General features: G+C 35.6%; 1 protein-coding gene across 3 annotated transcripts in view; it reads left to right on the top strand.

The window, feature by feature from the left end:
- Positions 1–21,502, top strand: part of RAB28 (RAB28, member RAS oncogene family) — a 66,990-nt gene that overhangs the window by 10,655 nt on the left and 34,833 nt on the right. For all 3 annotated transcript variants that reach the window (XM_087737922.1, XM_087737923.1, XM_009462936.2), the window contains exons 3-4: positions 2,476–2,564; positions 11,331–11,460. In XM_087737922.1, coding sequence (XP_087594048.1) covers positions 2,476–2,564; positions 11,331–11,460 — 219 coding nt within the window. The remainder of the gene's footprint in view (positions 1–2,475; positions 2,565–11,330; positions 11,461–21,502) is intronic.

Here is a 21,502-nt window from a genome sequence, read left to right as displayed (position 1 = left end):
TTCATTGTCATTCTCTAGTTTGTATGTTCTTAAATCTATGAAAAAACAAGATTTCAAACTCTTTGCGGAAAACTTCATGTGCTACTATCATAGTTGTTAATTAAATATTTGCTAGGCAAATCATCCAGAGTTTTTTGTTCTGTCACAATAATCCTAACATCCTTCTTTCTCCCTCAAATCAATCTGACCACAAAGCAAATATTAAAGGACCTAATTGAAGAAAAAGGGAAAATGAAGCATTTTGCACTGGAGATGGTCAGCATGAATTTCAGCAGTTAGTGAGGTCTTAATTAAGAACAACTTCACCTTAAATGAACATTCCAACCTTTTTTCCCCAGTTTCTTTTTTCTATTGTTAGTGAAGGAAAGCAAATAATTCATAATAGTAGATTTTAAAGTTGAACAGTCACTGTTAGGCAATTTAATTTAATTTCCTGCATTAAAATTTCTCAGATAATTTCATACAGTTATCCAGATACTAAGCTCAGTATGCCATGCATGATTACTACTCTTAGGAGGACAAATGAAGTTAAAAACTTTTCAAAGCATTTGAACACAAAATTAGGCATCTGAAAATTGTTGAGTTTGAAAGTGATAATATTTTTAAAGATTTTTTTCCCAATAGCTGGCATGAATGACATGGTAAATTTCCAGTAGAATACATACAACCATGTTAGGGGTAGAATACTGCAGCATGGTAAGCGTTTGAGCATGTTTAGTTTGTATACCCACTGAGGATGCATTGTCATTTCAGACTGCGGATTCACCAGTTTATCCATGCCAGATGCTTTATGGAAGACTTTCCTGCGTTGTTTGCAGTCACTTATGTTCTAAGCTTTAAAAATAATTATACATAGTATATGTACCATCAAAACAAATAAGCTTTTTATTTATTAAAGGTTGCCTTTATTGAACTGGAGTGTTTATGATGTATTTACTAAGCTTTATATAGAAATTCTTTATCTTAGTATTGGATAAAACTCACTGTAGCTTAAAAGTACTGTGAATAGATTGTCTCACGTTCGTCTCTATATATTTGAGACCAAAGTAGCACTTGAGGAAATCTGCGCTTTTAACCAGATTAAAGCAAGATGCATCATAAAAATATAATGTGGTATATTTAATACCACAAGTAGCATGTATTCAGCTATATAGTTCTAATTTGCTATTTATATTCACTGAGCTCCGGGATATATTTCCATGGAGCATACTCCCTTGCATAACTAATGTGAGTGTGTTAGTTATAAACTGATGGCTGAATAGATCACATTGTGTAAAATAAGGTTGTTTGTTAATAACATAAAATAGTTGAATTAAGAGTATGTTTTTCTTAGCAGCCCAAAATACTGTGTTCTTTTTCTCTCGACTCTCAATTGTTGTGATGTGGAATTTGTTGCAATTTTTTTTTTTTTAAATCTAGGAATAAAATCAGTAGGCAGTTATGATTGTTTGTGAGTGTGTAGAATTGTTATTAACATGTAAGTCATGTGAGTTGCACGTAGATTAGAAGAATTTTCATCAGACCTTACTGTATTAGAGTTCGGTGCTTCCACGTAATCAGTACAGTTTTGAAAACAGTTCTCACCATGCAAAATGAGCCAAATTATACTTTAATATGTTTGTATGCATGTGATGACATACATTGCTGTGTGTATGTTTAGTCTGTGGGTTTCTGAGTTGTTAGCTTGCAGAATATGTATGACTTGTAGGATATTAAATATTCTGTTTTTACACTGATTTTTTTTACTTTGTTTATGAAAACCTGTTAACAGTTTCAACATAGCTTGGAGACTGTTTAGAATAGAAAGGAAAATCTATTCTTGGTGTAGGTTCTTCGAAGATGAAATTATGTAAATCATGTCCAATTTAGTTGCCTGCTTTGGGGTGGTGGGTGGAGGAAATAATCATAGTTTGCATCCTCAACTTAGATATGTGTCAGTATTTCCATTTTTTAACCTGTCAACTATATAATTCTTTAACTGTGTAGTACTAAGAGCATCAGTACCATAATGAAGTTACTGTGCAGATTTTCCCTGCTTCTAGATTTGTAAAGAAAATTTGGAGTGGGGGAGGAAGGGACATAGAGTATGAAATAATGTGGTTAAGTTGGCATTAATTGTGTTACCTTTCAGTTCCAAGTACCGTGTTATAGAACTTTCTCTGTAAAGTTTTACATGTTTCTTCAGTGAAGTATGTTATATAATTTCTTGTCAGGAATATTATACTTTATTAAATATGTTAATATCTAGCTATAGTTTTACTGCATCTTAATGACTTAGCTGGGCACAAGTGACATTTTTCCAAATGATACAGTCATCTTTGTGTTGATACTTAGTTACTATTTATTGTATACTTGTAAAAAGCTATTGCTGTTGATATGCTAGAGCTGTATTACCTGCCATGATAATATATCTTTAATTTTATTTGTATCTAAATTTTCAAGGTTATACAATATCTGTATAATTTTCTTTTTCAGGAAATTTGAATGTTACTCTTCAAGTGTGGGATGTAGGGGGGCAAACAATAGGAGGCAAAATGCTGGATAAATATATTTATGGAGCTCAGGTACAGTATAAATGATGATAATTGTATCTATAGTAATTCTATAAAATTCATTGAAATGTTGTTCTTAAAATTATACGTTTGTTACAGGTTGTTGTTTTGTAGGTCTCAAAAATGTTGAATCTCTGCTTAACCTGAACTGAATTGATATTAATACGCAAGTCTAATTTCTGTATGTAGGTAATTTTTTGGAGCTGACTTAAAAAGCAAAGCGAGGGTGTGCATTTGTATTTCTGGATAACTCTCAAGAACAGATGTATGTTTCCATGCTTTGTGTCTTGAGTTAAGAAAAGCAATCATAGTAAATAGTAAAGGCTATTTGGATCTCCACATGGTAGATATAGTGGCTGCTTTTAGAACAGATGCCTCCTGGGGGAAAAAAGTAGAAGGAGGAAATTAAGAGCAAGCCTACACCATTAAACTCATACATGCAACTGGGGTTATAAGAGGGCAAACAAAAGGAGGCAACCAGGTAGCTAAATATTTTTGCAGAACTGTTATCCAATGAAAATTAATTTTATTTTGAGGTTAACTAAGCAACTTAAAGTGAATGGTAGGATTAAGTAAAAGCTAAATATTATAACAGTATCTTGAGTTATGAGATGATTTAGGAGGATGTACTATATGCCAAACTTCTTAACATGAGTGATCTTAAAATGTATTCTGTTCTTTAATTTGGAGTGTGTAATGAGAACGATAGGCATAATGTTTTATTATATAAATGTTATATTTATCTGAAAAGAAAACGAATGCACCATTTTTTCCCCCAATACTTTAAGCAATAGGAATATGGAATCCTAAAACTTTTATTGGACAGAAACTTTGTACTGATAAGTACAGCACAGGAATGGCTAATTAAGGAGATTAGGATTTATTAGTTAAAAGGATAAAGACAAACTTGTCAATTTAACATTTTGTCACTTTCAAAAAATGTCTTAATGTTTTTAGCTGTTCCATCTGTTTTATAGCATTTTCTTATTTTTTAATAAAAAACATTTTGCTGCCCTGTTAAAATCTACCAAGCAACAGGAGAAAGTGGCTTCCATGACAGAGGGGATTTGATTAATCACAAATTGTTGCCATATGCCCAGGGAAATAAAAGGCTATTAACTTCTTCTGTATTGAATTTGGTGATAAACTTAGGAGTTTCTTATCAGCAAAAGCAGGTCAAAAAGTTAATACCAGTGCCCCAAAGTAGTGAAAAAGTTGATACCAGTAAGCCTAAAGTTAAAAATGTTTGATTTTTAGTCTTTCTGAGCACGTTAACAAAAAAACCCTACATCTGATCTCTTCTCCTTTAATCCTCCCCCAACCCTCATTGTAACTCTAATTTTTTTAATGAACTAATGGCTGTTCTCTCTCCCATTGTTGGCATGTATTGCCAATGTCTGTAATAGGCTTCTTATCATCAAAGCTGACTTGTAACACACTTTTTTGTTAGCTTTGTCACAGTACCTGTTAAAGACACATAAAGCTATCTTTATTTTCATCCATTCATGAAACACCATGAATAATTCGGAAAGGCACTGCTTTCAGCTTATTTCTAGGCAGCAGCTTATTTCATGTTGAACATCTGTAGCTTTGTAGAAGAAAAAGCAGAAAGATAAAGTAGAACAAGTAGGAGTATTTAGAAAGAAAAATCCTTTTAAGTACCTATAAAAATTCCTGTAAATGGACAGCAAAGTAGCAAGAAAGTAATTGGGAAGAGCCATCATGGAATTAGCAAGGGTGAATGGTGCCCAGCCAACTTGATGATCGCCTTCTGTGGTTAGTTGATTGGCTCTGTGGAGAGGAGAGCAGTGTATGTCATTTACCTTGACTTCACCAAGGCCTTTGACATAATCTCCCGTAATATTATTACAGACAAAATGTAGAAAAACAGATTGGATGAGTGGACCATAGGGTGACTGAAAAACTGAATGGACAGCTGGACTTAAAGGGAGATGGTCCATAGCTCAGTGTCTTACTGGTGCCTGGTTATAAGTCATATTCCTTAGGGGTTGGTACTGGGGTCATGTCTTTTGTTAATTCTTTGAACAATGGAACAAAACATTGTTTGTAAGTTTGCAAATGACACTAAATTGGGGAGGAATGGTCAGTATGCTGAGGGTGGGGGTGCTATTGAGAGAGACCATGACCAACTGAAGGAATGGACCTTGTAAAGTTCACTGAAGACAAATGCAAAGTCCTCCACCTGGGATGGAATAACCTTATGCAGGCTGGGAGTCAACTGTCGAGGAATCAACTGGAGAGCATCCAGTGAAGAGCCACGAAGCTGATTAATGGACTGGAGCATCTCCCCTATGCGGAAAGGCTGAGAGAGCTGGGACTGTTCAACCTGGAGAAAAGAAGGCTAAGGGGGATCTTATCCATGTATATAAATACCTGAAGGGAGGATGTAAAGAAGACAGAGCCAGGCTGTTTTCAGTGGTGCCCAGTAACAGAGACAATTGGCACAAACTGAAACACAGGAGGTTCCCTCTGAACATCAGAAAAACACTTTTTCACTGTGAGGGTGACCCAGCGCTGGCACAGGTTGCCCAGAGAGGCTGTGGAGTCTCCATCCTCAAGAGATATTCAAAAGCCATCTGGACATGATCCTGGGCAGCTGGCTTTAGGTGACACTGCTTGAACAGGGGCATTGGATTAAATGACCTCTAGAGGTCCCTTCCAACCTCAGTCATTCTGTGAAATGGCTTTGGAGAAAAGAAGGTGAGGGTCCTACTGGAAAAAAAATAGTTGAATGGGAGTCAGCAATGCACCCTTGCAACAATAAAAGCTAACTGAATACTGGGTTGCATTAGTAAGAATAAAGAAGGCAAATCAAGGAAAGTGATTATCATCCTCTCTGACATTTTTGAGGCTACATTTGGAGTACTGTATCCAGTTTTGGGCTCCCCGGTACAAGAAAGCCTTTAAAGTTTAAAGGAGCAATTCTAGCGAAGGTTGCTACAAAAGAAGTATGTGTACCTATGGTGTGTTGCACTTGGTCAGCATGTGTGGTGCAACTGGGATTTTAAACATCTTGTTTGTAAAGTACACAAGCTGTAAACTTAGACATAGAGTAGGCGATTTGGATCTGTTGCAGAAATTGTGTTCATGTGCATGTATTCTCTGAATCTAAATCATTCAGATTTAAAGTACATGTGTAGAATAGCTTGCAGCATGCCTACGGTATGCATCATGCTTTTATCCAGTATTTGCAGATGCCCATAGCCTTGAATAGACTTCATCTGATCGATCATTTTAAGATTCAGAAATCACAAGTGGCTGAATTCTTGATTTTCTGCTCAGAAATCCAAATGTGTTGTAGACCTACTTATAAAATACTAAGACCAGCTGGAGATGGAACTTTTGAGATTCTACAGCAACTGAAAAGGTTATCTTAATAGCAAGTCTACCGTTCACTTGATCTCAGTTGAAATTTGATCAGGATACCAGGGGGAGTAAGTGGAGCATCCATCTATGCTTTGCTGCAAACCTTGCCACTGGAGGTTTCCTTCTCTTTGAATGGGAGCTGAATCAATTCCCTAGGATAGATCTTTTGCTTAAGTTACTGTTAAGGTGCCATTTTTTGACTGAGGTCCCTGGTTTCTTGTGTGATGCTTTAAAATAGAAGTGCCAGATTTGAGGATGGGAACCTATATAATTTGCTTGCGTGGTTGCAGTTGGAGAAATTGCAGTTCACTTGCTGTCTTGAAGCAGTTGCTTTTTTCTCCCTTTTTTTTTTTTTTCTCTGGTGTTGCTCATTCAGAACAATATAGTTGCCACTTGGTTGCCAAATTTCACTGATGGGTCAGAAGAACTCTGCAAGCTTGGGGGAAAAAGAACGCCTTGATCTTTATAAATGAAAGGTGCTAATAAACAGCTTCCTGTGATTAAGACCGACACATTTATCTCAGAATTGAGAGAGGGTAAGAGTAATCATATAGTCGGTTACCACAGCTGAGCTGATCGAGTGACCATATCCTCAGTATCAGCAAAAACAGTGGTTAAGTATATGTAGACTGTAAACCGTTTTCACCTGTAAAAATAGCATTTCTGCAGATGTGCAAGATATCATAATGAAGTTACTCTTTGCTAAAATGAATATTCTGTGACTAGAAAAAAATATTTCAGAATTTTGATCTGACATATTTCATGAATATTAATGAAAATTTGAAAGTTAATTTAGTTCCTTCATACTAAAGTCAGTCATAGGATGAGGGCAGCTGAGGATAAACCTGAAGAAGAAAACATATGGTTTTAGTTAGTGTTTTCTGTAGTTTCTTTTATTGTGACAAATCTTGACATAAACTTGACACCTTTTACGTGTTGATTGTCTAGTGTGAATATATTGCCTGGTTACAATTCTTCCAATTCTGCTGTATAATAGCACTGCTGCTGTTTTCGTGGCGAATATTTCAGAACCGCTCCCATCTCTTACCTGTAATTGCTGCCCCTACCCATGTATCTAGTTTAAACTATCTTTAAGAGCTGGCATATGCTACCTCATAAATTGGCTTGTTAATAGAATAAGAGTACTGCAGACTTTACCTTCTCCAGGGACCAGCAAATAATTTCTGCAATATTCTCAGTTTCCAGTGACCTATTTTTTAAAATACTCTATAATTCCAAAACAAAAAGCACTCACATATGCACTAATGTAGGCAAAATGTCTCTCTTACTAGAGTGCAATTATGCAAGCAGGGACTATTTGCCACGTTACTGGAGACTAGAGAATTAATGTGCTGTTCTCCGCATGTTGTCCTCCATATGTTTCAAACCTTTTCCATGGCAGGAAAATGCACTACTTTTGTGTAAAAAGGCCAGTGTTAATTTTCCACCTTATTTTCTCATGCATAATAGGGAAATAACAGCTTTTATACTATCTACTCATTCTGTACTCCATATACTGTAAGCGTGTGGAAAATACGAAGTATTTTTGTGAAAGCAATGATGGGGTTTCTATGTTAAATAAAAAAAGGTGAAATAAATTTTAGCTGTGGAGTTATGACTAGTCCTTCTTTAATTATCTGTATCATATTAAGTTGCTGATAGGGTGCTGTTGTGGCAAATGTCTAAGCAAGAAATATTCTTTATGACCTGGATGCCATGCTGCTTTTTTTTGCATCTCTAAGATGTTATACTTGCTGTCTTTGTTTCTCAAGTATAGCAAATATTGACAAGATTCAAAAAAAGAATGGTTAAGAAAAGAATATGCTCTAGAGGCAATGTTTTAGATCATGGAGAAGGGGACCAAAAGGAAGTTAGGTGAGCTCTAGTTGCGAACTTTGTTCAATGATTTCTTTCACAGTAAATCCACCGTGAATACTCTTTTCTTCCAAAGGTGTGGGTGGGCTGCGGTTGGCTAGAGGACATGTAGCAGAGTAGCATTTTGATGAAGAATTAGTTAGAAACAGAGCTGACCAACCTTAAATGCTCAGATGCTATTAACTTTATCTTACATCTAACTCTGATTAAACTCTTCAGTGCTGAAAATGGTTTAGATAGCCTGCTCTGCTTTTCTGCAGGCTGGTGAGAGAACTTGAGGACTGGTGAAAGAATTGTGCCATGTGCACTTTCTCATTTACAACTCTCAGCCTTACATCTGTTGTGTTTTTTTTTTTTTTTTTTAACCTTTATAATACCTGTCCTTCAGCTTGAGTTTCTTCTTTTCCACTGAGCATTTAATAACATCAGTATGTCCTTCTTAGAGCAAGGCTTATATTATGAAAGGCAAATACCTACATGCACAGGCATTTGGGTAGTTATAAAAGTAGTCAGGAGAAGTTAACTAAAATGCAAGATATTAAGGAATAAATTGTACAAAAGTTGGAAGAGGGAAGTGGATGTTTAATATTAGATTTGATTAGTAAAGTAAAGAGGAAAGATGGCAAGGGAAAAGATGGGTGTCATAATTCTTAATTTCCTTGAAGGAACTGGTGAAAGCTGTTCCTCAGGAATTCATAGCAGCCATATATATATAAGGAACAAGAACTCGTTTTGCCAAGGAGTAGATGGCATTGAAGGAGAAGAGAGAGATTTGTATTGCTGTCATAGGGAAATAGGAATTGAAGGGTTCTCAACAGGATCTGTTGTCCTCCTCCAAAGCTATACCTGTATGACGTCTATTTCATTTTTATCAGCCTTCAAAAACCCTCCAGTGTTGGTGACTCTGCTATCCCTGAAGGTGGTGTATTTCAGAGCTTCACTATTCTTATTGTCTACATGTTTTTTTTTTCTAGTATGTACCCTTGCTATAATCTTCTTGCTGTAAGTTAAACCTATTGCTACATGTCGTATTGATCACAGACTTGTAAGAAAGTTCAGGGTGGAAGGGATCTCGGAGGTGTCTAGTCAAACCTCCTGCTCAAAGTAGGGTCAGCTGTGAGATGGGACTACGTTGCTCAAGGCTTTATCCAGTTCCTTCTTGTAAACCTCTAAGGGTGGAGACTGAGCAACCTCTTTGGGCAACCTATTCCACTGCTTGATTCTCCTCATGGTGAAAAAGCTTTTCCTTATATCTAGTTTGAATTTCTCTTGTTTTCAACTTATGCCTGTTGTTTTTCATCCTGCTGCTGTGCACTACTGTGAAGAGCCTGGCTCCATCTCCTTCATAGCTTCCTCATGGGTATGGGAAGGCTGCTTTTAGGTTGTCGCAGGACCACCTCCTCTCCATGATGAAGAATTCTAGTTCCCTCAGCTTTTCCTCATAGGACAAGTGCTCCAGCCTCTGATCATCTTGGTGGCCCTCTGCTGAACTTACTCCGGTCTCGAGGGGCCTAAGATTGGATGTATTACTTTAGATATGATCTAACAAGTGCTGAGTAAAACGGAATAGATCCCTTGATCTAGTGCCCATGCTTCTGCTAATACAGTCCAGGATCACATTGACCGTCCTTGATGCCAGGGAACATTGCTGGCTCATATTTGGCTTGCTTGTCTACTAAGACCTGCAGGTTATTTTCAGTTGTTGCCCAGCCAGTCAGTCCCCCCAGTCTGCGTTGTTTATTCCTTCCCAGCTGCAAGGCTTTGCATTTGTCCTTGTTGAAAGTTCAAAGGTTCCCATTCGCTCATTCCTTGAGTGTGTCTACATACCTCTGAATGGTAGCCCTGCTCTCAGGCGTATTGGCTGGTCCTCCCAATTTAGTGTCATCTGCAAACTATGTATAAGAGCATATAAAAAGAGAATTCCTGTTATCTTCTCTTGAAACTTTTACCAGCATCATCATGCCTGCCATCAGTATTGTGTTTGTTGAAACAGTCCAGTTTTTTCAATTTTCTGATGTCAGTCATGGTTTCTAAACCTCTGATATTGTTACTGGTCTCTTCCAGTCTACCCTTTTCTTGACATTCAGTGTCCAAAGCTGGATGCATTATGTCACCTGGAATGTTTCATGCCAGTGTGATATTTGCCTTTTTGCTACAAAATAAGCTTGACATATTCAACTGTGATCTACTGTAACTCCTTGATCCTATTGTATAGAACCTGCTACAAAGCCAGATGTTTCCTATTGTGCAGTTGATTATTGCTTCCTTTGAACTTGTCATGGTACTTATTGAATTGCATCCTATTATTTTTAGATTGTTTCTCATCATATGATCTAAATTCTCCTCAAATAATCTTGCAGTCTCCACCAGTTTGTTGTCATCTGTGAAATTAATTTAACAAGCGTGCACTCTAGTTTGTGATCTAAGACACTCCTCATGAAACTGTTAAGTAAAGCTGGGCCCAGACAAATGCCTGAAAAACTTCACTTGAAAAATCTTTTCTATTGACAGTGGGTCATTGAACCAGCTGATTTTGTATGCATTGTATTGTTTTTTTGGAATATCTGTGAAAATTTTATGTGAGGACCAGTGTGCAGTTGCAGGGATTTTTTTTCCAGATATGAACTCCATGAGAACAAGTGCAACAGAAGCCAATTCTGACTTTTTTCCTCATTTACAAGATACTTAATTTATTAGGGTGTAGTGGAAAGCAGGGACAGAAGACTCAATAATTGAGAGGAGAGTGATTTACGAGAGCTGATCTTAGAATTATGGAGGGGAGAAGGTGGACATGTGGGCTGTTAATAGGCTGTGCTTTATAATGTTGGATATTAGCTCTGAGGAATCCTCAGTAATGTCTGGTTTGAGTATTTGTTACTTGTAGCCTGGCCCAAAACCTCTGAAATACATGGGACTCCCTTCTTTTTGACTTCTGACCACATTTTGAGTTTCTCCTTTGAAAGTTTAAGGCTTGCCAGTACTTCTTGCTTGTCTTTTACAACAGTGAAGGAAGGGCCTTTCTCTCCAAAGGAGAGCAGAGACGTGACAGCCAGGCAACGTGCAGAAACATACAATTGAACTGCTTTTATTTTTCTTTTTTTTTCCAAAAAAGGAACAGTAAAACTGCAAATAATATTAGCTAAAATGAAAGTCCTTCTCCAGTGTGATTTTTATCTTACTATTAGTGTGAAGTGCTTTTTGAGTTTTTCATAAAGCATATGCAATTTGGAATATTTCTAGTCTAGCTAATTGTGTTCTTCACTGAATTGCCATTTTTTCTGCCCTTGTAGTTCAGTTAGCATCTGAATTTAGAACACATGGAATGCAGAAGAAATATTGTAATAAAATATGTTTATTACAGAAGCTTATAATTCCTTTAATTATTCCTCAAAATATACAATGCCATTATTTGTTAATGCTCTGTTTTATGATAATAATAATTTAGACTGATGCAAATTTTACCATGTTAAAACATTTTTGCAACCTGTAACATTTAAAATACATCTTTTTATTTAGGGTATTCTCTTGGTTTATGATATTACCAACAGCCAGAGCTTTGAAAATTTAGAAGACTGGTATAATGTGGTAAAAAAAGTGAATGAAGAATCAGAAACTCAGCCACTTATGGCCTTGGTTGGAAATAAAAGTAAGTTATTCATACTTAAATATTAATTTAAATACTCTGGGTGTTGCTCTCTATTGAAGAAATGGCACAGGGCATATATCTTTAGTAAAATGAAATTAAATACTGTCTTGTGTGTTGTTGCTGTGTACAGATGACATATCTGGGTGTACCTCAGGATTCTGGTTCTGGGCAGTTAGGTTGAGTGACTTGCTCCATCATGCTTTGCCTAGCCTGCAGCCTCTCTGCCTGTGTTTTCTTTACCTGGAGAGCAGCACACAGGAGTAGAGGTCTCTCTCTCAGCCGTGTTTGAATTGGGTAGAGCTTCAGGATATAGCCATGGCACGTATCTAGAACGGAGAACTGGGAAGCATTCCTGGATTTAATAACAGGTATATTTCATGGTTCTGTATGTTAAGAGACTGCTACATTAAGTACTGGTATATATTATTCAAAGTAACTACACTATGCACTGGGCATAATATTTATGAATTGCTTATTAGGCTTTTTTGCATGCTATCTATAGTTTGGCACATGAGGTTACTTATTTCCTGTTGTTCTGGGATTTTTTTAACCTGTCCTCTTTTTAATCACGTAAGTATGATATAATGGTTTTCTTCTGAGCACCAAAATATGCCACTTTAAATAACCATCGCCTAGTTAGTCTCCTAATTAGATGGATTCGAGATTCCTGCATTTCCAGCTAAGAAATCTTGCAGAAACATCCTTATTAACATATCTGAGGTCTTGATCCTGGCTCTTTTACCCTTTTTCTATTGAAGATGATAAAAGCAACATAAAGCAATTTTAGAAACAAAGTGTTGGAAACATGCAGAATTTTTTAACAATGTAAGTATATTTTTTTGAACAACAAAAACCAGGGTTTTTTTTGACTTTCCAAGTAATTTGTGTCCATGTCACAATGTCCATATCATGAACAAACCTGAAAAAAAGACCTCATCCAGCAAGTTAATATTGTTTAAAAGTATTTGAAAACAATGTAGAGACAGCACTCTCATTCAGAACCATTAACTGTAGTGTTGTTACTGTGATGCTGTAACATTTTATGATATTAATTATGAAAGACTACTTATTTTCTGGGAAGAAAACAGAGAAGCTCTTAGAGTTACAATATATAAATAGCACTTCTGAAAGTATAACATAGACAGTGTTGTACTCTAGCAGACCCGAGTCAACAATACAGATTCTGTTGAAATTCAAATGAAATATATTTTTCACTGATTTATATTTTGCCCCAAAATTGGACTTCCTAGCTAGAGTTCTGCAAATCTTACAAAGTATTTACAGTAAGATACACTGTAACGTAGGATAAATAATGTTCTTTTGCTAAAATGACACCATAGAGGTAGAAAATCAGACACTGGTTTCCATTTGAAGGAGTTTTATTTCTGTTATATACCTTAAGTATATATATTTTTCTCATATACATGCCTGCAATTCTTTAAAATTCAAATATTCCCTTGGGAGCATCTGTAAATAGAATATGGTTTCATAGGTGAGTTTCCAGATAAAGGCTGACACTGACTGGTGAAAGGGCTTTCATTTTATGAAAATAGCAGCTGAAGGAACAGTGTGCTTGCTGCCTTGTTTACCTTCAGAAGTTGTGTGTAAAGAAAAAAAGCAAACTCTTGCTTTCACGCAATCCTAAGGATGTTGTATGCGTATGACATGCATATGTCGAGCATGCAGGGGATGCTGCTTACAGAGGTCATTTTTTTTTCTTTATTTTTATTTCAGCATTATAAAAATTAAGCTTTTAGAAGTGTATTGCTTTTCTGAATTCTATAATAGGAGAAGAATATCTAGGAGGGCTTCCACCCCAAAACTTCAGTGGCCTGTGAGAGGTAACTGTAGCCAGGCTCCTATTGTTACCTAAATAGAAAACAAGGTAAGTGTTTGTACAGAAGCATGGTGTTGACTCTTGCATATTATGACAGGATAAAGCTACCAGTCCTAACAAGTTCTTCAGGTCTAATCACTGTGTTCAGAATAGCTCAAACTTCTTAACTCAGCAAGTGATAAGACACTCATACACAATGCAAGAGTGAAAATAAGTTTAAAGCCAAGAAAAGCCATTTGATGAATTGATGAACTTCTTTGACCTCATGCATCATACAGGAGAAATACTTCCAGTCAGTAGTTTCTGTCCCAGGATTGTAGTTGGTTTTTGAGCTATACACATCTTTTAGGAAAATATCCAGGTATGCTCACTTAAAGACTAGAAAAGTCTATATCCACAGGCAAGTTATTCTAACACTTAACTTTCTTTCTGGTAGAAGTTTTAAAAAATTGCCAAGAATGCAGTTATTTTCATTCATAGCAACTGGAAAGAATTGGGCCAATATTTAGATACCTAGATAAGAATTTGGAAGCCCAACGGAAACCTTCCATTTTGAAACCTTGGTTTAAATTTAGTGCTGCTCTTTTAAGTATACTTAGCTTGGGCTTAGGCTCTCGTTTGATCATTTTCACTTACTAATACTGTCTGAAAGAAATGCATATTTTTCCATTTTGCAGTAAATACACCTAGGATCTCTGTTGTAGTGCTTCAGAAATAGGAATAAAGCCATAGTTTTTAAAAAAAAAAAGCTTGGAAGAAAACAATGACAAATATTTTTCTTCACAATGAAATATAGAAAACTGTATACATGAATTCTATTAGAAGAAAATAATTTCCTTGGGTAATTTTGTCATTGAAAGCAAATTACATCAGATATAGCAGTATATGGTGCATAATTGTATACGAGCTGTTAAATTGTCTATAAAACTGCGTTATTTATTAGTGTTTTGTTGTGTCAATTTGTAGTCATTCAGTTAAATGTGTTAAGCTTGCAGGAATTTCTTCAGTATTCCACCAGTTGTAATTTCTCCATACAAAGCTCCAATCAGTCCCCAGTCTCTCATCCATCAGAAATTAATTTAAAAATAATAGATTAGTATGAATTGAGATCTCCTAAATTCTGGACCTCCCCACCCCTCTTTTTTATTTTTCTTTTTTTTCCCCTCTTTTTTTCTTTTTTTCTCCAGGACTAGCTAAAATGAAGGACTGTCATTGCCCACTAATTTATTAAAAATAATTGGGAGAACAAGAGCTTCAGAGATACAGTCTTCCTTTGTGAAAGTGGTGATTTATTTAAGGTGACTCTTCCTCCTGGGTGCTTAGTTTTATTTTTCATTTTTTCTTCCTTCCCATACATTTTTTTCCATAGCCTGACCTACACATTCCGTCAGAGAGGGTAGAAGACTGATTTGAATCAAGATCTTGCCCAGACCTGCTTCCTACACTTATGTCTGATTATTGGTTAATTCTCTGTCTTTCCATAGATTTTTTGTCTGTACATTTGGTAAACAACAAAAAGAATTGTAAAATTTAATGTAGAATTTTTCTTTTTCATATTAATTGTAAGTCATAAGATCTTAATAGTCCTAAAATTTACAGTTGGCTTTGAATCTTAAATTTGACTTTCCATGTAACTTACTTTGCGGTATTTTAGTCTGATTTAATACAAAGTATATTTGAAGTGTGTTTCTTTCTGTGTTGCTAATACCACTTCATTTGCACCAGAAATAAGAGATTAAACTTTATCATTAGATTAACAAATGCTTTTGAGTCTCAATGCAACAACTTATAACTTTTGTAGATATGTTGCTGTCAAATACTTTGACTTACATTGTAGAGTATAAATTGAACTACAGTTATCAAGTGAATGAATTGTGTTTTGTGCACTTAGGATCTTTGCTTAAATTTGGTATTGACAAAGTTCAGTAACCGCAATGGATCTTCTGGTCGTTTAGTGTGAATTAGAGAGATTTTACTGTGTTTTGTGTAACTGATGTGTTTCTTTCCTTTCTACCTTGACTACTTTATGTATTTTCCTCTGCAGTAATCTATAAGCAGACCCCTCAAGTGTTCTACCAACATTTTCAGTTTTGTAAACAAAAATTAACCCAGGTTGCATGGGAGCTACACTCATTTTGATTTATAGCTACCAAGATTGTCTTAGGGTGGTGGTTATCTGTAGCTTATATAGGGGGTAGGAATTATCAGGTACCAGTGTATAGTGGATGGATGAATGATTTCTATTCTTAGAGATATTAACCAGATCCACTCCTCAATAAAGACTAATAACTCAGATTTTTAAACAGTCTTCATGACAGATGAGGGCACAGAGGAGAATGCATCAACACTAATTAAGAATGTTGACCATTTGTTCGTCTTAGCCATGATTGATTGATCTTGGAGTGCTATCTCTGAACAGGAAGTGGTATGCTGTTACATTGTGAAGTTTAAAGGTTACATTTTAGTGTACCCTTTAACTTGCATTTACATACAGCATAAAGTGTTTTTACCTATCTTATCTGAGTGCAGAGAGAAACATTTTTCAGCCCAGATACAAACGAATGCTTGGTGTACTGCGTACTAATGTGAATCTGGCTGGTAACAGCTCATACCCAGTCTGCTTTTGGACTCTGTTGCTGCCTTATATGCTTAGTCTCTCCAGTTGTACTCAGAAAATTTCTTCATTAATACTCATTTTGAGATTCTGGCTTATTAAAATTCAGAACAATACATTCATTCTCTTGTCCTTCCCAACCTTCCCCAGCTGTTTTCTGTTCTTGTTTCCCGTGGACTTGCACTTGTTAGGTCCTTCACCTGTAATTAAGACAAGTGTTGAGCAGCGAATGCAAAGACCCCTGTTCTTTTGAGTCTTATGCCTGATTAAACTGAAGTTCCTGTATGCCTGACAGCAGGTCCAGTCACCTGAGCCTCACACACGCTCCTGGGATTGGAGGGTAAACTACTTACATGTAGAGACTCCCTTAAAAAGAAAACCTTGTCCTGTGCTACAGTCAATTTACCAACTCATTTGAATAAATGTAGAATGCTACCCTGTTTTAAAATATGTATAGAATGTTTGTCTCAACAAACCCGTAAGATTAATAGAAAATTGTGGTCTTATGGATTTGTTTGTTTCAATGGTTGGGTAACTTTTTTTTTTAATTAGTTTTAACAAGAAACTTAAATTAATGAAAGGGAAAATCACAGGTGAAAATGATCTTTTATTCACCATAATAATATGTTTCCAACCCAATGTCTGAATGTGCTCTGTATTACTTTAGGGATCGGAGCAATCTAGAAACATACACATTTTCGAGTGATAAAATTACCTTGCTTGTCTGAGAAAGCATTTGTCTTGCTAGATTTTGATCCTAAATCATGCTTGGCATAATATTAATGGTGCTGGCGACCATTGCTGCTGAAGTGATCTATTTGTCTGTTAAATTGCCATGTGGGCAAGTCTACTAAACTGTGATATATGCCACAGAGATATGTAAACACAGCCTGAGCCTCAAGTGTGGGTCTTTAGAAAGTAGCTGAGCTCACAGAAAATTATACAGAACAAAAGAAGGAAGGTTTATTGCTGTTGTGTAGTATTTACTTACACATATTCCATTGGCTGAGAAGGGAAAACACTTGGCAGGGTAGATCACAAGGATCTGGGCATATGTACTCCACTCTGGCCCCAATCTCCATGTAATCTGCTGTGATAAATGTATCTGTTGCATCTGGTTGCAAATCAGCCCATGTTTTACTTGGACCCTTCTTTCAGAATCCTTCATAAAGTGATCTCTTGGATGGGAGGTCACAGTGGACACAGCAGCTGCTAAATCACCTGGTTAAAGGCAGATTTTTAGACTTCTGGACTTTCTTCCAGTACTGCAGCCGTTATCGGAGTATGTATAAAGGATAGATTTTAATGGTGGCTCTCAAAAGCCACGTGGCCTCTGCCAAAGTACTAACAAAAAAAAAAATGGAGTGGAAAGGGGAAATCTTTTCTGTCATGCTGCTCAGAAGATAATTAATGACCATTATCATAATTTTCTCTCCTGCCAGTCTTAAGACCAGTTTCTGATGTTCCACACAGATAGGATTAGCTAGTAGTGAGCTTGCTTTTTGATTTGTGTTCTGCCGCAGTATGGGATTCAGTACAGGGGTGAAGCTGAATAATATATACATCTTGCCCACAGAAGATCTATTACTGTTATACCACTTGTCTGAGTTTCAGATTTGTACAGCTAGACAGAGCCCTGATATAAACAGGTGTAATTTTACGAAAATCAATGAATTTGCATTCATTTGAATGAGGACAGATTAGATATTGTACAAACTGTTTGCTGAAATTAATGTTTTCTCATTTGAATCATATGGTGCTTTAACAAGAAAGTGAGGGTAGTCATTAACTATTCCAACTGATAGACTGTTCTTACGTTATGCTTTTTATTTTAGTTGAGTGTGAATAACTTGGTTTCTTCTTCCTGCACTTAAAATCTTGAGGCTGCACTGCAGTTTTTTATTTGCGCACATAAGTTTTGCCTGCTAAGACCAACCAAGAATTAAGACCAAGTTCAAGGCCCTGGTAGAATATTGTTAGTGTAGTTGGAACTCAAACACCAGTGTGACGGAAGTGCCAGTAAATAATATATTCTCATTCACTAACAGTTATGCTTAAATTCAGAAAAATCTTTAAGGATGTCATTGAAAAATGGAAGTAGAAGTAAAGCGTTTAAATACAAAGGTTAGAACAGTATATGTATCCTATTTTTATAATAATACACAAATGAAATGCTGAGAGATCTCTTACTGTTTCCATGGATTTTGTCTGTAGTTTATTTAGCAATGTAGACATACGTCTAATAAAAAAGATGCTGCATAAACCATAGTCCAGGCTGAATGTGCTTCTGTTTTTGGTTTAGGTAGAAATGTTTTTTCTGGCTGCGTCCTTCATACTTAGGTCTTCTTACAACAAATGGAAAGCCCTTAATTGTACCTAAGGGAATAGTTAATCTACGGTGGACATATGGTGGACAAAAGCTGAGTCTAGTAAATGAAAAAAATTATAAACAGAAAATGTGTGAATGTCTGCACAGTCTGAGAGTCATGGGAGATATTGTACTGTTGGATTGCAGTGTATTTTAAATTAATTTGCTATTCTTTTCTATTAGTATATTAATGGAAGTCAGTGCAGCATAAAATACATAGTTTTAAAAACCAATCAATTTCATGTCTATTTTATTGGATTGAAAAATATACCTGTTTTTAGGACAGGACAGAATTTCTTTTCTTTGCAAGTTGTCCTGCTCCCAACTTTGCATTATGACATAAATGCAATTTGATTTCATTATTGGAGTGAAGATCTCTGAAAATTTTAAATGTTATAACATTTGATGGGGGGCAGTTAATCAGTGTTAACCCTGAGCAGCTCTTGGGCTTTATAGATTCAAGCATTATATGTGGTTGCACTGCTCCAGCAAAAGGTTAAGTATTAATGGAAAATGTTCACAGCTCTTTTACTCAAAGAAAACATGTTACTTGTAAGTTTTCTTTTGATTTTACTTTTACAGTTACATTGAATGTCTTCATTCATTTAGCCATCCATAAAGCAAATATTGTTGCACATGCAGTGGATAATAAGTCTTTTTAGGACTACTTGTGTGGTATGTCACAGATCATTAACTGCAAGTAACCACCTGACTTGAGGGAAGTCTGGAAGCATCATTACAGTGAAATAAGCTTTTATTTCTGTATCACTGCAGCACATTGATTTGTAGGAATGTCTCCATTAGCTACTGTGGAAATATATTCTCATATATTATTATTGAAGGAAGTTGATGAGAGAGGATAACCAAATTTCAAGTGTGAATAGGGCATTAGTATTAGGATTTTGGACAAAGGGGGAAAAAGACAACTGCTATTGTGGCATTATTTTCTATTTAAAAGCTAAATAAGTCAGTAAACTAATCTTTTTGTAATGCTTTACAGTTTCAGAGTCAGACTTATGAAATATAGTGATGATTGTACAGTATTTATGTGTACCCTGCAACTTCAACTGAAATGCATATAGTAATTGAATATGTTTACTACTCTGTACAGGCAGAAAGTGTGGAAGAGAAGTGTTTTTTCCTAATCAGCAGGTTTTTTTTCCTGTTTTTTTTAAAAACTGTTTTCCAGTTTTTTTAAGAAAAAACTTAAGCTTTTTCTGTTTATTTCAGTGAACCATAAAAATCTTAAGATTTTTATTGGAAGTAACCAGTAATTATTTCAGCTCAGTTTAGAGGATGAAGGATAGCCTGTGTTAATAAGGGGAATAATCATAATAGATAACCTCCATTAATATGATTAATAGGAGTCTGTAGTATGAAAAATGCAATTCTGAAACATTGTCCTGAAAATATTTTAGAAAATTTGAAGTACTTATACAGATTAAAGTTAAGATAATATTGTTGGATTATCTTCCTATGTTGCTGTTTTGCAAAATAATTTGCTGTCAGATCTTTTAGGAGCAAAATACAACAGAAGATGGATAAATGAGTCGGGTGTTCAAATCAGCCTCCCTTAGTGGTATAGTATGAACTCTGTGCATGCAGATTTAAGAATGAAGAAGAAAAATTATGGGGAATGCATTATATGTCTATTTTAAAATTGTATAAGTGTCAGGACATTATCGTATTTATTGTGGATTTGCAAGAGAAGAAGTGGAAATTAACGGTACTATTTCAAGTTTAGTCCACAGTTATAGCTCCATACACTTGATATAATGAGACATTCTGAGTTTATGATGCCCATTTCAACATAAGAGCATGTATACTCTGCTAAATGTGTGGCTTTTTGAGAGATCTTTAAGCATATTAATGCCTTCATGACATTAGCACCTCTGGTTATGAATTCTTCATTGTTCCAGTATTTGAGATGGTATGTCTTAATGAGGTTCTGAATGAGCTGTAATTTCTTTCTGCTATCTACTTTGGTTTATTTTATAGGTCAGATTTTTTGAGGGAAAAAAGGTATTTGAAAAAGGCATTTCATTATTTCTCTGTGTAATATGAGACTCTGAAGGTGTTATCAGGGGAGTAACTGCTAAGCCAGTATCAAACTTTGTTTGATCTTAATAGTTCACTGAGATAAGCCTGGTAGTTTAAATGCAGACAACATTGTTGTTGTTATTGTTATTTACACTCTGTGCTTCCAGCCCTTGTGATATGGAGGATAACCTCAAAATATGTTTGTTGTTTTCAAAGGAGAGATCTAAGATTCTGTAGTGCCAAAAAATCAGTGTTAAAAATCAATTAATATTTGCTGAAACACGTTGATTAAAGAGATGGGGTACAGTGATGAAGAATGGTTAGTTAGAAAGCTAGTTTGTATATTTAAAATAAGGTCTTAAAAGAGGAGGGCTTTATGCACATTGTGCATAGTTTCTATTTGAAAAATACTGAGTTCCATATGAAATTTTCATGATATATTTTAGCTTTTTTAACTCAAATTTTTTGCGGAAGTAGTGCTTTCAATCTTTTATCTTCCTTGTTTAACAGTGCAACAGTGTATTTTGTGAATATGGCAAGGCAATTGTAAATATGTAACTTCTGCCAGACCTTTTGAGAAGGTTTAATTTCATTCCATCCATTTGTCCTTTGATGCTCTGAACACAAGGAGTAACCATCCCATCTCATCCAGATTAGTATTTTTAACACTTGAAAATTTTTACAATTGTAAAATGAGCCATATCACATTTGCTGCATTCTTTTGTTCAGTGTGGGGAATCAGTGACCTGAAGATAAAAATTTTGGTTGTTTACATAGGTGTAAATTTAGAGCACATTTAGGGACTTCAGATGAGCTGCTCCAAGTTTACACTGGTGTTTTCATGACTTGCCCCTAGATTGTAATATTCTTTTGGATACTTTTTTTTATATGTATACCATGTGGTCTTTCTTTTGTGGTAAGTATTGTCCAATATGTTTACTTAATTATATGTGTTAATAGGAATATATCATACTAATATAATATTAGTATATGATGGTAGAATTCATTAAAGTTTTGAAATGTGTATGTAGAAAGAGGAATAACATTACCTTTTTCTGACTTTGCCTAGAGAACTCATTCCTAAGCGTTCCTACATGATAGCATTTGAAAACTGCCATCAGGATCATTGCTCTTTTGTTTCAGATGCTAAGCAAGCACAAATTCAAAAAAAGCTCCAGACTAG

Source organism: Nipponia nippon, unplaced genomic scaffold (genome assembly GCF_047370975.1).
Source record: "Nipponia nippon isolate SJK-2023a ecotype South Korea unplaced genomic scaffold, ASM4737097v1 scaffold_6, whole genome shotgun sequence".
Classification (NCBI taxonomy): domain Eukaryota; kingdom Metazoa; phylum Chordata; class Aves; order Pelecaniformes; family Threskiornithidae; genus Nipponia; species Nipponia nippon.
The sequence above is the reverse complement of the archived record's forward strand: the minus strand, read 5'-3'. Positions and strand labels throughout refer to the sequence as shown.